At 43.9% G+C, this 15,906-nt stretch overlaps 1 protein-coding gene across 2 annotated transcripts in view; it reads right to left on the bottom strand.

The window, feature by feature from the left end:
• The window catches only part of pi4kaa (phosphatidylinositol 4-kinase, catalytic, alpha a), a 209,736-nt gene that overhangs the window by 92,850 nt on the left and 100,980 nt on the right, over positions 1–15,906 (bottom strand). For both annotated transcript variants that reach the window (XM_067258321.1, XM_067258319.1), the window contains exons 30-32: positions 4,856–4,948; positions 4,570–4,726; positions 4,225–4,352 (exon numbers count right to left, since the gene is read on the bottom strand). In XM_067258321.1, the coding sequence (XP_067114422.1) occupies positions 4,225–4,352; positions 4,570–4,726; positions 4,856–4,948 (378 nt within the window). The remainder of the gene's footprint in view (positions 1–4,224; positions 4,353–4,569; positions 4,727–4,855; positions 4,949–15,906) is intronic.

Genomic DNA, 15,906 nt, shown 5'->3' with positions numbered 1-15,906 from the left:
GATCTAATGTCATTCCTTAAGCTGGAAAAGGTCAAATTCTCACTTAGAGGGTCGACTGGGAAATTCTACACTACATGGCAGCCTCTCCTCTCATATTTTGATAATGTAGGTACGACTCCTACTACTTAGAATTTTAATACCAGTACCAGTTGTACTGTTGCATACAGATACTTTGATTGATTCGATACATTGATAGAGAAAGGTGGACCAACTCGGGATGGGAGCGTGGGTGGGATTTTAAGTTTTGTATATGTTTCTTTATTTCTTGTATATCTTTTATTTTTTTTACGTCTGTTAAAAAAAAACAAATATGATCACACAGTTAATTGTAAAAAATCTATGCTATTTGATATGATGTGTTTCAATAAACAAATGTTAAAAAAAAGTTATTTATGCATTTAGCAGATAGCAAAACATATGAAGGATGTTAACTTTTACAATGCAATTTTTGCAGTGGCCCGATCTGTCCCAACGTTACTTTTTACTGGCCATGGGCCATCGGGCCATCGTTATTGTCGAGCCCTGCTTAGTAAACCAATAACAATGGGCCTCATTCTCGAACATTTTCTGAAGTTTCTTCTGAAATGTTTCTTACAGGCTTCGGAGAAACAACGTAAGAAAAAGACATCCGCCAAATTCATGAACGCTTGAAAACGTGTTCCTACGCAGCAGAAGTTTTCTGAGCTGTGCTCCCCCGAAAGAGTTTTCTTAAGTTGAAAGCGCATCCTCGGGCTCCTGAATTTGCATACATACACGCCCCGACAGCTCCTTATAAGGGCACGCAACAGCTGTGACGTGTGCAGTCAGAATCGACACAATTAGGAAAGCAACAGGAACGCACGTTATGTCCAAGCGAAAAGCAATTGTGCCATGTTGTATGCCTAGGGTGCACACTTGTCTCTTTAAATAGGTCGAGTGATCAGTGATAATTGGATGGCCAATTATCAGATAACTGATTATTGCATATTTAACCTAGGTTTCCCTGATGTCCTAACCCCAATATCGAGGTGGTGTCCAATCAACAATACTAGATTACAGATAAAGTATACTTATTTTTAAATGAGCAAACCCCGCTACAATACATAGCTGTGTGTGTAGACAGGTAAGCACAATTCTTATGTTATGGCATTAGCGGCAACAATAATTGTAATGGTAAAATGAAAGTATGTTTTGTAAAGTGGATACACATCACAAATAAATGCATTTCTGAAATATAGAGAAATATAAATTACTCAAGTGAGTTACAATAAATTAGTTTATTGTATTATTATTTTACAACATCTTAGACCTGGCTGCAATTAATGCCCATATTCTGTTTAAAGAGTGCATAAATGTAAAAAAAAAATCTAAAGGAAATGTAGGCCTATACATGAGGTGGTGAAAGCATCAGAATGGAATGATTGGAATGTTGACAGTAACTGAAGACTTTTCGAAAGGAACTTGAGGGACCAAATCCATTGATTCACTCCACGATAAATCATAAGGGGGCGGGATATCGCACCTTCCAAACAGCCTGAAAGATGTATTCACGGTTTACCAGGACAAAGAAAAATTAATTCTGTGCACAATGCAATTCCAGAGATGAGCATGTAAAGGGAAGAAAATTATGACAGAAATGTCCGCTCAGATGGCTGAGCGGTTAGGGGAATCAGGCTACCAATCAGAAGGTTGCTGGTTCGATTTCTTGCCCAGGGACTTTTGCCAAGTCCCTGGGCAAGGCACTTCACCTTACTTGCCTCGGGGGGAATGTCCCTGTACTTACAGTAAGTCGCTCTGGATAAGAAAATGTGCTTGAAAGTTGACAAAACTACTACATTGTGTTTAAGGATACTTGACTCGAGAGGAGGGTGATGGGATAGCCTATAGCACTTTCTACACAGACAAACACAGCCTACATACAAAATAATACAGCTACTATAAGGTAATCAACTTATTTGGGAACTGCACTAGAAAGGTAGCCTATTCAATAGAGTTGGAGAATAAGGGTAGTGTTCTGCTATTACAATATTCACTGTCTGTTATCTGATCTTCTAGTTGTTGTAGATAGGCTTCCAACTTGATTTAATTATATGCTAATGTTGTTTGCACACAATATGCGCTACAGCTCATTCGTAACCCGAGATCCACACTGGGATCTGGAGTCCCAATGTTAAAGTAATAAATAAAGGAATGAATTTCAGAAGAAATTTGAGAATTTACAAACTAGTTACACTTGCCTTTATATTTGCTACACTTGAACTGTGCCCTGACAATAAATGAAGAACAATAAATGTTTTGTCAGGATGACTGGATCTATCAGACCCTTGAATGTTTATGATGTTCCTATGTATTACATTTTTTGATTTGGGATGACATGATAATTGTCAGCCGACAATAGAATGTTTATAATGTTGGGCTACACATTTATAGACCAGCTGGAGTCTAACCCGCAACGTGTGTGACATCTTTTATAATAAATAGCATTTTGCAAAAAGTTGGATACCCCTGGTATATATACCCCTACACTTGAAGGCAAAGGCTCCTATTTTTTAAGATGTGAAGCATGCATTCTTTCTTTGTATGTCTGTGTGAGAGGGCAAGAAAGAGAGATACATAGTTAATGTTCAAAAATAGAATAGACTTGACACATAAGGTTCTTATTTTTTTAAGTTTACAGTTAAGATGTGAAAGATGTCTCGTTGGTTTGTGTGTGTGTATGTGAGACAAAGAGAGAGTATTGTAGAGCTACTGTACTACTATAATGCATGAAATTGTTGGTTTGCAGGTTGGGTTCCAGTGGTTGATTACTGCAGATTTTTGAGGGTCGGGTTGTGCGGATTGGCTCTCATAATGGGTTGGGTGCGGGCAATGGCCCGCCGGCGGGTTTGTAGCTTGTGATGTTGTCTAAATCGCCTCGCCACAAACATTATATTTTAGACTGCTACACATGCCATATATTGTTGGAAAGCTACGATTCTTGTGATTCTATTGATATAACCATTTCAAGATTGAGTTGCAACAGCAGGTACAATCAATGTCTTTGTCTGCCCACAAGCATGTCAGCAACGAAAAAAGAAAGAAAAAATAGACCTCTTACCTATTATGGCTCAGAGTTGTCCAGTTATGCAAAACATCCCAACAAAAATGGTCTGGTTACATTCCGAAAGGTCCAAAGTATCTAGCCATGTAAGTATTTCATCCAAAACAATGTATTACATCCATCAATAGCCATGATTGCTTATTGCATCATTTTACATTTGCCGACTGAAGCGTCCTTTTACTCACATTCATTTGGTCACAGCTCTGGTTCTGTTTGAATATTTACCATAGTGTGATGTCAAAATGGCCACTGCACTCTGACCCTTCGATTGACACCTCATTTGAGGTGCTCCAATAGGAGCTTCCATGCCCTGTCCATAGCCTTCTAAAGCCAACCAGGTGGCTCCCAAAATCTGTGTGTCTTGCCCCCCCGCGCCCCTCTTTCTAGGCACAAAGCTGAAGCTGGCTTCAGCTGGTTTAAAAATGAGTTTGTTAGCCTTATAGCCACTGAAATTCTGCACACACAGGTAGCTAACATATTGGGTAACTTTGGAACCTTCAAAATAAAAGTCCACGCGTAAAATGGATGACAGAAGCAGCTGTTCTTTCTGCCTCCATCCTGGTGAATCAGATAAAGCACTCCAATGTGTTCAGTTTTTGTGTTTCAGCTATACTAATGGGGGATTTAGCTATAATATAGGATAGTTCTAAGTACCACCTTTCATTAGAGATAACAATTATGAAAAATAATACCTTTTTATCTTAAAACCATGACCCGTGCATGACTAGCACGCACACAATAAATATTCCAGATGCCTGCTGGCAGTTGTTTCAAAGATCCCATGACATGCTGTTTTGGATCCTTTATATAGGCCTCTTATGACGTCATAAAACCAGCATTTTCAAAACCGAGCGTTTCAGCTTTCATTTTCTCAAAGGCAGAGAAGAATATCCAGGGCTTGGTTTACACCTATCGACATTTCTACCCACTGGGGAACCAAAGGCAGGCTAGGGGAACTCATATTAATGTTAAATAACCTCCTAAAGTGAACATTTCATGTCATGGGACCTTTAACAGTTCACCGTCAGAATTTATAGAACAAAAAAAGGAGTAATCCATGTCGCACCATATTGCTCCAACACGATACTACACGATATTAATTGGTCGACATTCGTATACACATAACGACAAATGGAAACACGTACTGGTACTTCCACACCGGTTCGAGCCGCCAGCAGCCACTCCCAGCAGGCAATGGCCGTCTCCATGCCGTGCTCTGTGAACATCTTGAGAGGGGACCAGCACAGATGGTGCAGCAGCTGAGGGTCACATTCTACAGACAAGGAATAATAGATATGAGAAAGAGCCAAAAATAGATAAAGGTAGAATTGGAAGTAGAGAGAGCGATAGATAGAGAGATGGGAGGGAGACAGATGATTTGAAAAGGTTCCCAACAAGATCAGGTTTGCTCAAGATTATCAGGTGCTGTTCGACGTGTTTTTAAGGAAAATAGTTTTTTTGCTACTCCTCATCAAAGTACCCACACACACCTTTGGTGCTAATAAGTAGAGCGGCCAGTTTGAACATGGCTTCGGTAAAGCCCTCAGGCTGTCGGCAGTCCAGGGCCTCTGCCATCTGTTTGATCATCAGTCTGCACAAGTCCGACTCACTACACATCCCCTCCGCAAAGTGGATCATACCTGCAACCTGGAGGGGGGTCAAAGGTCAGACAGGATTAGCAATCACAACTTTGCCGAGGCCACAACATGAACTGTTAAACTGGCGTGGAAAATGGACGCCTGACACAAAGAGCATGGCACTGTTAATTCATCCTACCTCTCCGGCATAGCGGTTCCTGAGGTTGAGGGAGGCCATGAAGTTGGAATAGTCTTTCTTTACACATGAAGGCCTTTCTGTCAGCTGGGTGGTCTATAATGAAGGGTGAGGTTAGAAGAGACAGATGCATATATGGAGGAATGGGTGATGTACATACAGATCTCGCTATGAAAATAATGTGTTACTATCAGTACAACATTTTACCGCAGCCATCCAAAAATTTACCCGTGCTAGGTTTTAAATGTTCACTAGTACATCATTGATGTGATTCTTTCGCCACCACTCTGAAATATATTTTTGATCTGCATTGAATTCCAGTTACAGTGAACAAAGAATTTCAAAAATAAGACTTGTTCCGGGATCAAAGAACCTAGGACTTTCATTGTGCCTTTCTACAGACAAAACTATTGTGTCTCAATGTGTACATTGAGGCACTCACACCAGCTATGGGAAGAAGAGAGCATTAGGCTATAGTTGGGATTGGTCACCATTAGGGCTGAAACGATGTCGACAACATAAATATTTGTAGATTGTAGATAGTACAAATATTTCTGTTTTCGACAAGTTGTTTTACAGTTAGGTCCATAAGTATTTGGACATTGACACAATTTTCATCATTTTGGCTCTGTATACCACCACAATGGATTTGAAATGAAACAATCAAGATATGCTTTAAGTGCAGACTTTCAGCTTTAATTTCAGGGTATTTACATCCAAATCAGGTGAACGGTGTAGGAATTAAAACACATTTTATATGTGCCCCCCCCCCCTTTTTAAGGGACCAAAAATTATTGGACAAACTAACATAATCATAAATCTAATTGTCACTTTTAATACTTGGTTGCAAATCCTTTGCAGTCAATGACAGCCTGAAGTCTGGAACCCATAGACATCACCAGACGCTGGGTTTCGTCCCTGGTGATGCTCTGCCAGGCCTCTACTGCAACTGTCTTCAGTTCCTGCTTGTTCTTGGGGCATTTTCCCTTCAGTTTAGTCTTTAGCAAGTGAAATGCATGCTCATTTGGATTTAGGTCAGGTGATTGACTTGGCCATTGCAGAACATTCCAGTTCTTTGCCTTAAAAAAACTCTTTGGTTGCTTTCGCAGTATGCTTCGGGTCATTGTCCATCTGCACTGTGAAGCACAGTCCTATGAGTTCTGAAGCATTTGGCTGAATCTGAGCAGAAAATATTGCCCGAAACACTTCAGAATTCATCCTACTGCTTTTGTCAGCAGTCACATCATTGATAAATACAAGGGAACCAGTTCCATTGGCAGCCATACATGCCCACGCCATAACACTACCTCCACCATGCTTCACTGATGAGGTGGTATGCTTTGGATCATGAGCAGTTCCTTCCCTTCTCCATACTCTTCTCTTCCCATCATTCTGGTACAAGTTGATCTTGGTCTCATCTGTCCATAGGATGTTGTTCCAGAACTGTACAAGCTCTTTTAGATGTTTTTTGGCAAACTATAATCTGGTCTTCCTGTTTTTGAGACTCACCAATGGTTTATATCTTGTGGTGAACCCTCTGTATTTACTCTGGTGAAGTCTTCTCTTAATTGTTGACTTTGACACAGATACGCCTACCTCCTGGAGAGTGTTCTTGATCTGGCCAACTGTTGTGAAGGGGTTTTTCTTCACCAGGGAAAGAATTCTTCTGTCATCCACCACAGTTGTTTTCCGTGGTCTTCCGGGTCTTTTGGTGTTGCTGAGCTCACCAGTGCGTTCTTTCTTTTTAAGAATGTACCAAACAGTTGATTTGGCCACACCTAATGTTTTTGCTATCTCTCTGATAGGTTTGTTTTGATTTTTCAGCCTAACGATGGCTTGCTTCACTGATGGTGACAGCTCTTTGGACTTCATATTGAGAGTTGACAGCAACAGATTCCAAACACAAATACCATACTTGAAATGAACTCTAGACCTTTTATTTGCTCCTTGTCAATGAAATAACGATGGAACAGCTGAGCAGCCAATTGTCCAATTACTTTTGGTCCCTTAAAAAAGGGGAGGCCACATATAAAATGTATTGTAATTCCTACACCGTTCACCTGATTTGGATGTAAATACCCTGAAATTAAAGCTGAAAGTCTGCACTTAAAGCACATCTTGATTGTTTCATTTCAAATCCATTGTGGTGGTATACAGAGCCAAAATGATGAAAATTGTGTCAATGTCCAAATACTTATGGACCTAACTGTATCTAATATGACCAATTTTAACACTAGAAGATCATTTGACTGAGTGAAAAGAAAGATAAGTTGTATCTTCGCACTCAATCAAATTCCAGGACCCTGCTTTCTTGACTTTTCCTAGATATGTCTGTTTTATCACGCAGTATTTTTTCATTTTCAAAATCACACTGGGACTGTGATCTGGGAATGGGAGCCAACACTGTCACAGTACCCTCCTCCCCACGGGCGGCACCCGATGCCCCAGAACCACGGCGCGGAGGCCGACCATGAGGGCGGGGTCGTCAGGATGTTCCCTATGGAAGTCCGAGATAAGAGAGGAGTCAAGCACATCTGCAGCCGGGACCCAGCAACGCTCCTCAGGCCCGTAACCCTCCCAATCCACCAGATATTGAAGATGACCCTCACGTCGTTGGGCATACCATCAACATCACCCACCACAGGCTTTAGCAGGGAGATATGAAACGTGGGCGAGATGCGGTACTGAGGGGGGAGTTGCAGAAGGTAGGCCACAGGATTGACCTGACGGATGATCTTGAACGGACCGGTGTACCTCGGGCTGAGCTTTCGACACAGGAGTCTGAGCCTGACGTCTCACGTCGATAGCCACACTTCTTGACCAGTGGCATATTGTGGCGTAGGATGCCGACGTCGGTCAGTGTGGATCTTTTGTCGACGGACAGCCCCTTGCAGCCGGACATAGGCCGACTGCCAGACCCCTTCGCTGCATTGCATCCAAGAATCAACCGAAGGCAGATTGACAGACTCCCCGGTCCATGGGAACAACGGAGGCTGATATCCCAGGACGCATTGAAAGGGTGTAAGTCTCGTGGAAGCACTCACTAGAGAGTTCTGGGCATACTCTGCCCAGACTAGATATTGACACCAGTCCTGTTGCTGCTGGCTGCAGTATGATCTCAGAAACCATCCTATTTCCTGGTTCAGCCTTTCCGTTTGCCCTTTGTTTCCGTTTGCACTGGGGATGGTATCCTGAGCTGAAGCTAACACCGACGTTCAGGAGGCGGAAGAAGGAAGACCACAATCTGGAGGGGAATTGTGATCCCCTATCCGAAACAATGTCCTCGGGCAGCCCGTAATACCTGAACACATAGGTAAATAGTGCCATGGCAGTCTCCGAAGCCGTTGGTAGCCCCTTTAAAGGCACAAGTCTACAGGCCTTGAAAAACCTGTCCACTGCGGCCAGGATGGTGGTGTGACCCTGGGAACTCGGCAGGTCGCTCACAAAATCCAGGGCAATGTGTGACCATGGGCGTGGGACGGGAAGGGATTCCAGCAATCCTGCAGGGAGTTGATGTGACGCCTTAGCCTGAGCGCAGACTTTGCAGGCCCGGACCAAGTTGGTTACATCAGAATCTGAATTCGGTTTATTCGCCATGTATGTTATACAAACACAGAATTTACTGTGGCAGGGAGGTGCAAAACACTAAACATATACAGATCTTAAATTAAGTAAAAGTACAAAAGTTTAACTATTTCTAAGAACTAAACAATCTAAGAATACAACAATTTAAATCTAAAATAAAATATATATAAAAATAAGAATAGAATGAGCAGCGTGAATGGTCAACATGGTCGGATACTGAGATTACATTACATTTACATTTAGCCATTTAGCAGACGCTCTTATCCAGAGCGACTTACAGTAAGTACAGGGACATTCCCCCCGAGGCAAGTAGGGTGAAGTGCCTTGCCCGAGGACACAACGTCATTTGGCACAGCCGGGAATCGAACCAGCAACCTTTGGATTACTAGCCCAATTCCCTAACCGCTCAGCCACCTGACTCCCTAGATAAAGTGGGATATGCATACTGAATTGCCATTAGATGGACTTATAATAGTTAAATAAGTGAATGAATGTCAATGGGAGTCCTTGGTCTTGTTGAAGAGGCCAATAGCAGATGGAAAGAAACTGTTCTTATGGCGTTAGGTTTTGGTCCTGATGGACCGCAGCCTTCTGCCAGAGGGGAGTAGCTGGAACAGGGAGTGACCAGGGTGGGAGGGGTTTGTCTGGGGCCAGTTGCATAAAAACAGACCTTGTCTTAGACTTAAATGTAACTTTAAGTCCGACTTGTCATAGACACATCAATTTACCTGTTGCATAAAGCTTCACTATCAGTGACTAACGTAAGACTGACTTAGATAGACTGTTGCGCTTTGCATTATGGGTAAAATAAGAAACTTTGATTGATATATTTAAACCTGATGAAAACCTATATCTGTTGGAGGAATACAATATTGAAAAAGTTGTTTTATTAACAAATAGTGTGTGCATTTTTAAGTTTCTTAATTTAACCCCAACGCTACTTCCATTTATCAACAACTCCAACGCAGATGGCTGGCGCTAGCGTCAATAAAGTGAGTTATGTTGTCATCTACTCACTCGTTTAATAAAATGACATTTAGCGGAAAAGCAGAACCCAGTCAACATTTTCTGCAGTTATAATGAACAAACTTTCATAATAAATGATGCTAAGATAATGAAGTAGCCTACTAACAGCAGGGAGTCAGATGGCTGAGCGGTGAGGGAGTCGGGCTAGTAATCTGAAGGTTGCCAGTCCGTGCCAAATGACGTTGTGTCCTTGGGCAAGACACTTCACCCTACTTGCTTCGGGGAGATGTCCCTGTACTTACTGTAAGTCGCTAACTTTTTTACCTCAAATTAAGTCAGTCTTACTATTTATGCAACAGACAGGCTTAGTTAGACTAGTCTAACCTGACAATTTAAGACAGACTAAGGCTAAGATTAGTCTTAAACTTAAACTTAGGAAACTGGCCCCTGATAACAATGTTGGCCACCAGTACCTCTCCCGAGCCAGAGCGACGGAGCATTGAATCTCCGGATGCCCAGACACTGGGGAGTCAAGCCAGAGTATTAGCTGTCGCCTCAAAGCGGCGGGAACATAGGTGCTTCCTATAGGTGCGCTGTCTGGTGGCGCCGGTTCCCGACGGAGAGCCTGCTGGATCCTGTTATCAAGTTCCCACCGGATGGGTTAAACAATGAAGGTCGGTGGAACAATGGGTCCTGTGGTGGGAGGCGCCGATGCGCCGTCTAACTGGCGTGACAGGGCGTCCGCCTTGACTTTCTTGGAACCTGGTCCATATGACATTGTGAAGTGGAACTGCGTGAAATACAGGGCCCACCAAGCTTGGCGTGGATTGAGACACTTGGCCGCCCTGATGTATTCAAGGTTCTTGTTGTCAGTTAGCACGAGAAACGGGTGTTCCAACCAGTGGCGCCACTCCTCAAACACCTGCTTGACAGCCAGCAGTTCTCGGTTCCCAATGTCGTAATTCCTTTCTGCGGGGGACAGCTTCTTGGAGAAGAACGCACAGGGAAATAACTTGGCCGGTTGACCATGACGCTGAGAGAGAACGGCCCCAACCCCCCGATTCAGAGGCATCGACCTCCACTACAAAAGGTCTAGTGGGATCAGGGTGTCTCAAGACAGGGGCAGTGGTGAAGAGCGCCTTGAGCCTGTCAAACGCTATGGAGGCAGCATCAGTCCAGCACAACTTCCGTGTGGCGGCCTTCAAGAGTGATGTCAGCGGTGCGGCGACTGCGCTGAAGTTGCGGATAAACCTCCTATAGAAATTGGCGAAGCCCAGGAAACGTTACAGTTCCTTGATAGACTTTGGGCATGGCCACTCCGTAACCGCCTTGACCTTGTTCAGAATCAGAAAGAATCAGAAAGGGTTTTAATCGCTATGAAATTTTGCACAGACAAGGAATTGACTTTGTCAGGAAGGTGCATACATTCAACATATAGGAGTAGATCTTAAATAAAGTCTAGCTATACTATACAAGGTGCAGGGTCTAATTAACTAATACTAACTAATACTAAGGGGACTGATATGTAAAATAAACTAAATATAAAGTATAAAATAGCTATAATGTACACTATAAATACAAATACAAAAAGGGTAATTAGTGCAAAAATGACATGGGTGGAAAGATGGCATGAGTGCAATATATGGCAAAGATTTAAAGTCTTAAAGTATTTGGTTTTAAAGACTGTGTGAGCCCCTTGGCCTTGTTAAAGAAGCCCATGGCAGATGGAAAGAAACTGTCCTTATGGTTTGAGGTTTTGGTCCTGATGGACCGCAGACTTCTGCCGGAGGGGAGTGGCTGGAACAGTGTGTCCAGGGTGGGAGGAGTCGGACACAATCTTCCTTGTACGCCTCAGGGTCCTCGAGGTGTGCAGGTCCTCGAGGGTAGGCAGATTGCAGCAAATCACCTTCTCAGCAGTGCGGATGATACACTGCAGTCTGCTCTTATCCTTGGCAGTAGCAGCAGCGTACCAGATGGTGATGGAGGTGGTGAAGATGGACTCAATGATGGCTCTGTAGAAATGAACCATCATTGTGTGTGGCAGATTGAATTTCTTCAGCTGCCGTAGGAAGTACATCCTCTGTTCTTGGTGAGGGAGCTGATGTTCAGTTCCCACTTGAGGTCCTGGGAGAGGATAGTGCCCAGAAAGCGGAAGGACTCCACAGTGTTGACTGGGGAATCGCACAGGGTGATGGGGTGAGTGGGGATGTATTCAGTCCACAACCATCTCCACTGTCTTAAGTGTTGTTCTGGCTACACCAGGTCACCAGCTTCCCACCTATAGTCAGACTTGTCCCCACCAGAGATGAGCCCAATGAGGGTGGTGTCGTCCACAAACTTCAGGAGTTTGACGGACGGATGACTGTAGGTGCAGCTGTTGGTGTACAGGTAGAAGAGGACCTCAAGTGGGAACTGAACATCAGCTCCCTCATCAAGAAAGCACAACAGAGGATGTACTTCCTTCGGCAGCTGAAGAAGTTCAACCTGCCAAAGACAATGATGGTGCACTTCTACTCAGCCATCATTGAGTCCATCCTCACCTCCTCCATCACCGTCTGGTACGCTGCTGCCACTGCCAAGGACAAGAGCAGACTGCAGCGTATCATCCGTACTGCTGAGAAGGTGATTGGCTGCAATCTGCCTACCCTCGAGGACCTGCACACCTCGAGGACCCTGAGGCGAGCGAGGAAGATTGTGGCCGACTCCTCCCACCCTGGACACTCCCTGTTTCAGTCACTCCCCTCCGGCAGAAGGCTGCGGTCTATCAGGACCAATACCTCACGCCACAAAAACAGTTTCTTCCCTTCCGCTGTTGGCCTCTTCAACAAGGCCAAGGGACCACACTGACTCAAATGACTTATTGCTTAAAACACTCTGCTTTTGCACTGCACCACAACATGGTACCTTGTACATTTGTATTTTTTGTAATATTTGTATTTTTGTATTTTTATATTGTAATTCACGGCAACTTATATTTATCCCACTTAGTACTGCTAGTTTATGTACCCTTAGTATAGTTAGTCCACATATTTAAATTTTAGGTATATGTTTATTGTATGCACCTTCCTGCCAAAGCAAATTCCTTGTCTGTGCAAACTTTCATGGCGAATAAATCCCTTTCTGATTCTGATTCTGAAACTGCAGGGAGTCCAGTAGAGGGTCTGTGATGGATTTGAGGTGTGCCAGCACCAGGCGCTTGAAATACTTCATTACCACCATGGTCTCTGATCCATGCTACAGCCCTGTGTGTCTAGGATGTAGCCCAGGAAACTCACTAGTGCTTCATGACACTCGCACTCGTACTTGACGTATAGTTGATGTTGGAGTAAGAGTTGTAGCACCTGATGGACATGGGAGATGTGTGCAGACAGGGTTGGTGAGTAAATGAGAATGTCGTCAATGTAGACAACGACCAACTGGTTCAAACATGGCCGCAGGATCTCGTTGACAAAGGCTTGGAATACTGAAGGGGCATTGGCCAACCCGTATGGCATCACCTTATATTCGTAGTGACCGTTGGTAGTGACAAACACTGTCTTCCACTCGTCACCCTCTCGAATGCGGACCAAATTGTAGGCGCTACGCAGGTCTAGCTTGTTGAAGTACTGAGAACCCCTTAACCTGTTCCAGAGAGGCCGGCACCAAGGGTAAGGGATAACGAAACTTAACAGTGACCTCATTTAAGCCCCGATAATCCACACAAGGCCTCAAACCCCCGTCCTTCTTCCCCACTAAAAAGAAACTGGCTGCTGCACGGGAAACGGATTGACCCTCCCTGCCAAACTTCGTAAGGAACTCCTCCCTATTATTGGACCACCCATGCTTAGTATTATTAATTAATCTATCGTAACTGGCCAAGTCCCTGACGAATTTAAACAAGCAATTATTAAGCCCCTACTTAAAAAAGCTTAGCAAGCTTGTCTTAGCAACTACAGGCCAATTTAAAATTAGCCATTTCTCTCAAAAATTCTAGAAAGGGTTGTGGTAGAACAGCTCCCCGACCACCTTTCCTCAAATCGGCTTTATGAACCTCTCCAGTCTGGATTTCATCTTCACCACAGCACTGAAACTGTTCCTGTTACTAGTTGGAGACGACGGGGGACGGTGCATTCTTATTCGTATAAGAAAAGCGTATTTCAGAGTTTATTTTCCCTGAAACAGATTTCATGTTCCATCTGAGGGGGGCTGGTGCTATCTTAGTGTCTAGGGCTGCATCAAATACCCTTTTTGCTCTGTTAAATTGCTGCACTAGTCCACACTTGACCAGTAGGGATATCATTCTAATATTACTGTAACTGTTAGCTGCTCCTGGCATTCTCTAATTCCTGCTTTCCTCTCTCTGTCGGTCAACGCTGGACCTGGTTGCCAGTGGACGTCGATCTGTGACAGTCTGCCAAAGCTGGATTTAATCGCCAACCGGAAACCAGTCTCCATAACGGACAACAGCAAGTTCTGCTTATACTGATATTTACCAACTGACTCAAGTTGAACACTGGATTTTGGTGTTTCAACACCCATTGACACTTCCCTGCTGTATGACTATGTTAAGCCTGTGTTCTGCACCTCTCTTTCACCAACCGTCTCTGGAGGAGGGGATCCCTCCTTGAATTGCTCCTCCCAAGGTTTCTTCAATTTTTTCTCCTCTAGTGAGTTTTTTCTGAGAGTTTTTCCTTGTCTTCCTTGAGGGTTGAGGTTGGCTGAGGGGCAGTTCTATGGGCGTATGTGAAGCCCTCTGTGACATTGCTTGTAAAAAGGGCTATACAAATACATTTTGATTTGATTTTATGAATGAAATCCATGGTTAAAGCCTCCTGAATGTACTCCTCCATGGCTTCAGTCTCCTCTACCGATACGGGATAGATTCAACCTCTTGGAGGTGTAGCTCCTTGTAAAAGGTCAATAGCACAATCAAATTGGCGATTCGGGGGCAGGTGCGTGGCATGGGCCCTACTAAACAAGACTCCTACATCACAATATTCGGGAGGAACAGCAACACTCTCTGACACACCAGGACTCTCTATCTGGGAGGCCCGAAAAGGGACTGGCAGACAACGAGTGGAACATGAAGATCCCCATGACTGTAATTCGCCTGTTGTCCAGGAGATGGCGGGGTTGTGTCCCGGATTTCCGCAAAACATACATAATTGCTGTGCCCTTCGCCGTTCCCTCTCCTCCATGGTAAGTTGCGCACAAGCAATCTGCATAGGTTAAGGTGGAGCCGTAGAGAGGGGATGGTTATAGGTCTGGACAAACGTCCTGGTTGGTCTTCTCTTCCTTAAAAGATTATCTAGGCGAACAGCCAATTGAAGGAACTATTCTAGATCCATAGTCCCATCTTGACAGGCTAATTACGATTTTAAGTCAGCGTTCAGTCCTTGGTGAAATACAGCGGGTAGAACCCGTTTGTTCCATCCACTGGCCGCGGCCAGGCTAAGGAACTGAAAAGCGTAATCCGTGGCCGATTGGGAACCTTGTCGTAGTGCTAGCAACTGATTCCCGGCTGATCATCCCTCATCCGGGTGGTCGAATACCTCTCTGAAATGGCGTGTGAACTCCTGACATGATTGAGTAAGCGTCCCTCCGCGACACCAGACTGCTGCCGCCCACTGTAGAGCTCTTCCTGTGAGTAGTGTTATTAGGAATGCTATGCGTGCACTGTCATCTGCAAAGGCTGTGGGCTGGTGGGCAAAGTACAGCGAACACTGCACCAGGAATCCATCACAGCGGTCTGGAGCAGCGTTTTACTTTTCCAGAAATGCTAGCTTTACAGTTCTCACTCAAATATACCTAATATGTATATTTTATACATACATATAGCCTCTATATAATTATGTGCAAAATGATAACAAGAATTTAATTATACGAAGTGCATTTGTTTCACATACATTTGTGTGTAGACAATGGTATAAGTGCAATTCTTATGTCCCATTATTTTAGAGCGGCAACAAGAATTTACAATTGCAAATAAGCTATGTTTTGTAAAGCTGAAAAACATAACTAATAAAAGCATTTTTGCATGTATTCAGACATGGGTCAAACGAATTAGCCGATAAAATCACCAATGAAATTGACAATCTACGTATGTAAGGTGAATTACTGGATATTCAAACTATAGTTTGCGAACAGTAGGTCTATAGAAGGAGCTATTGAAATAGTCTCAAAAAAATTCAAGGGTCTGATAGACCCATGAATTGGACTGAAAAACATGACATGTTTTGCCACTATAACTGGATCTAATAAGACCATTGAATGTTTATGATTTCCCTGATTGTTTATACTTTTGACTGGGGACAACAACGCGATCAGACAGCCAACTATAAAATGTTGATAATGTTGGGCTACTATCGACTAACTGCAGTATAACCTGCAGAGCCGGTCCTTCCTACAGGCGACATAAGCAGCCACACCCTAACCCTTGGGCGGAATGAAGAGGGGGGCGGCAGTTTCCCAAGTGCATCCATTAATGAACCCTCCCGCACAACCTGCAGAAGACGCCAACCGCG

The sequence above is a fragment of the Osmerus mordax genome, chromosome 20, assembly GCF_038355195.1.
Source record: "Osmerus mordax isolate fOsmMor3 chromosome 20, fOsmMor3.pri, whole genome shotgun sequence".
Taxonomy (NCBI): Eukaryota; Metazoa; Chordata; class Actinopteri; order Osmeriformes; family Osmeridae; genus Osmerus; species Osmerus mordax.
Note: the sequence above shows the minus strand (reverse complement) of the source record. Positions and strands in the feature narration are given on the sequence as shown.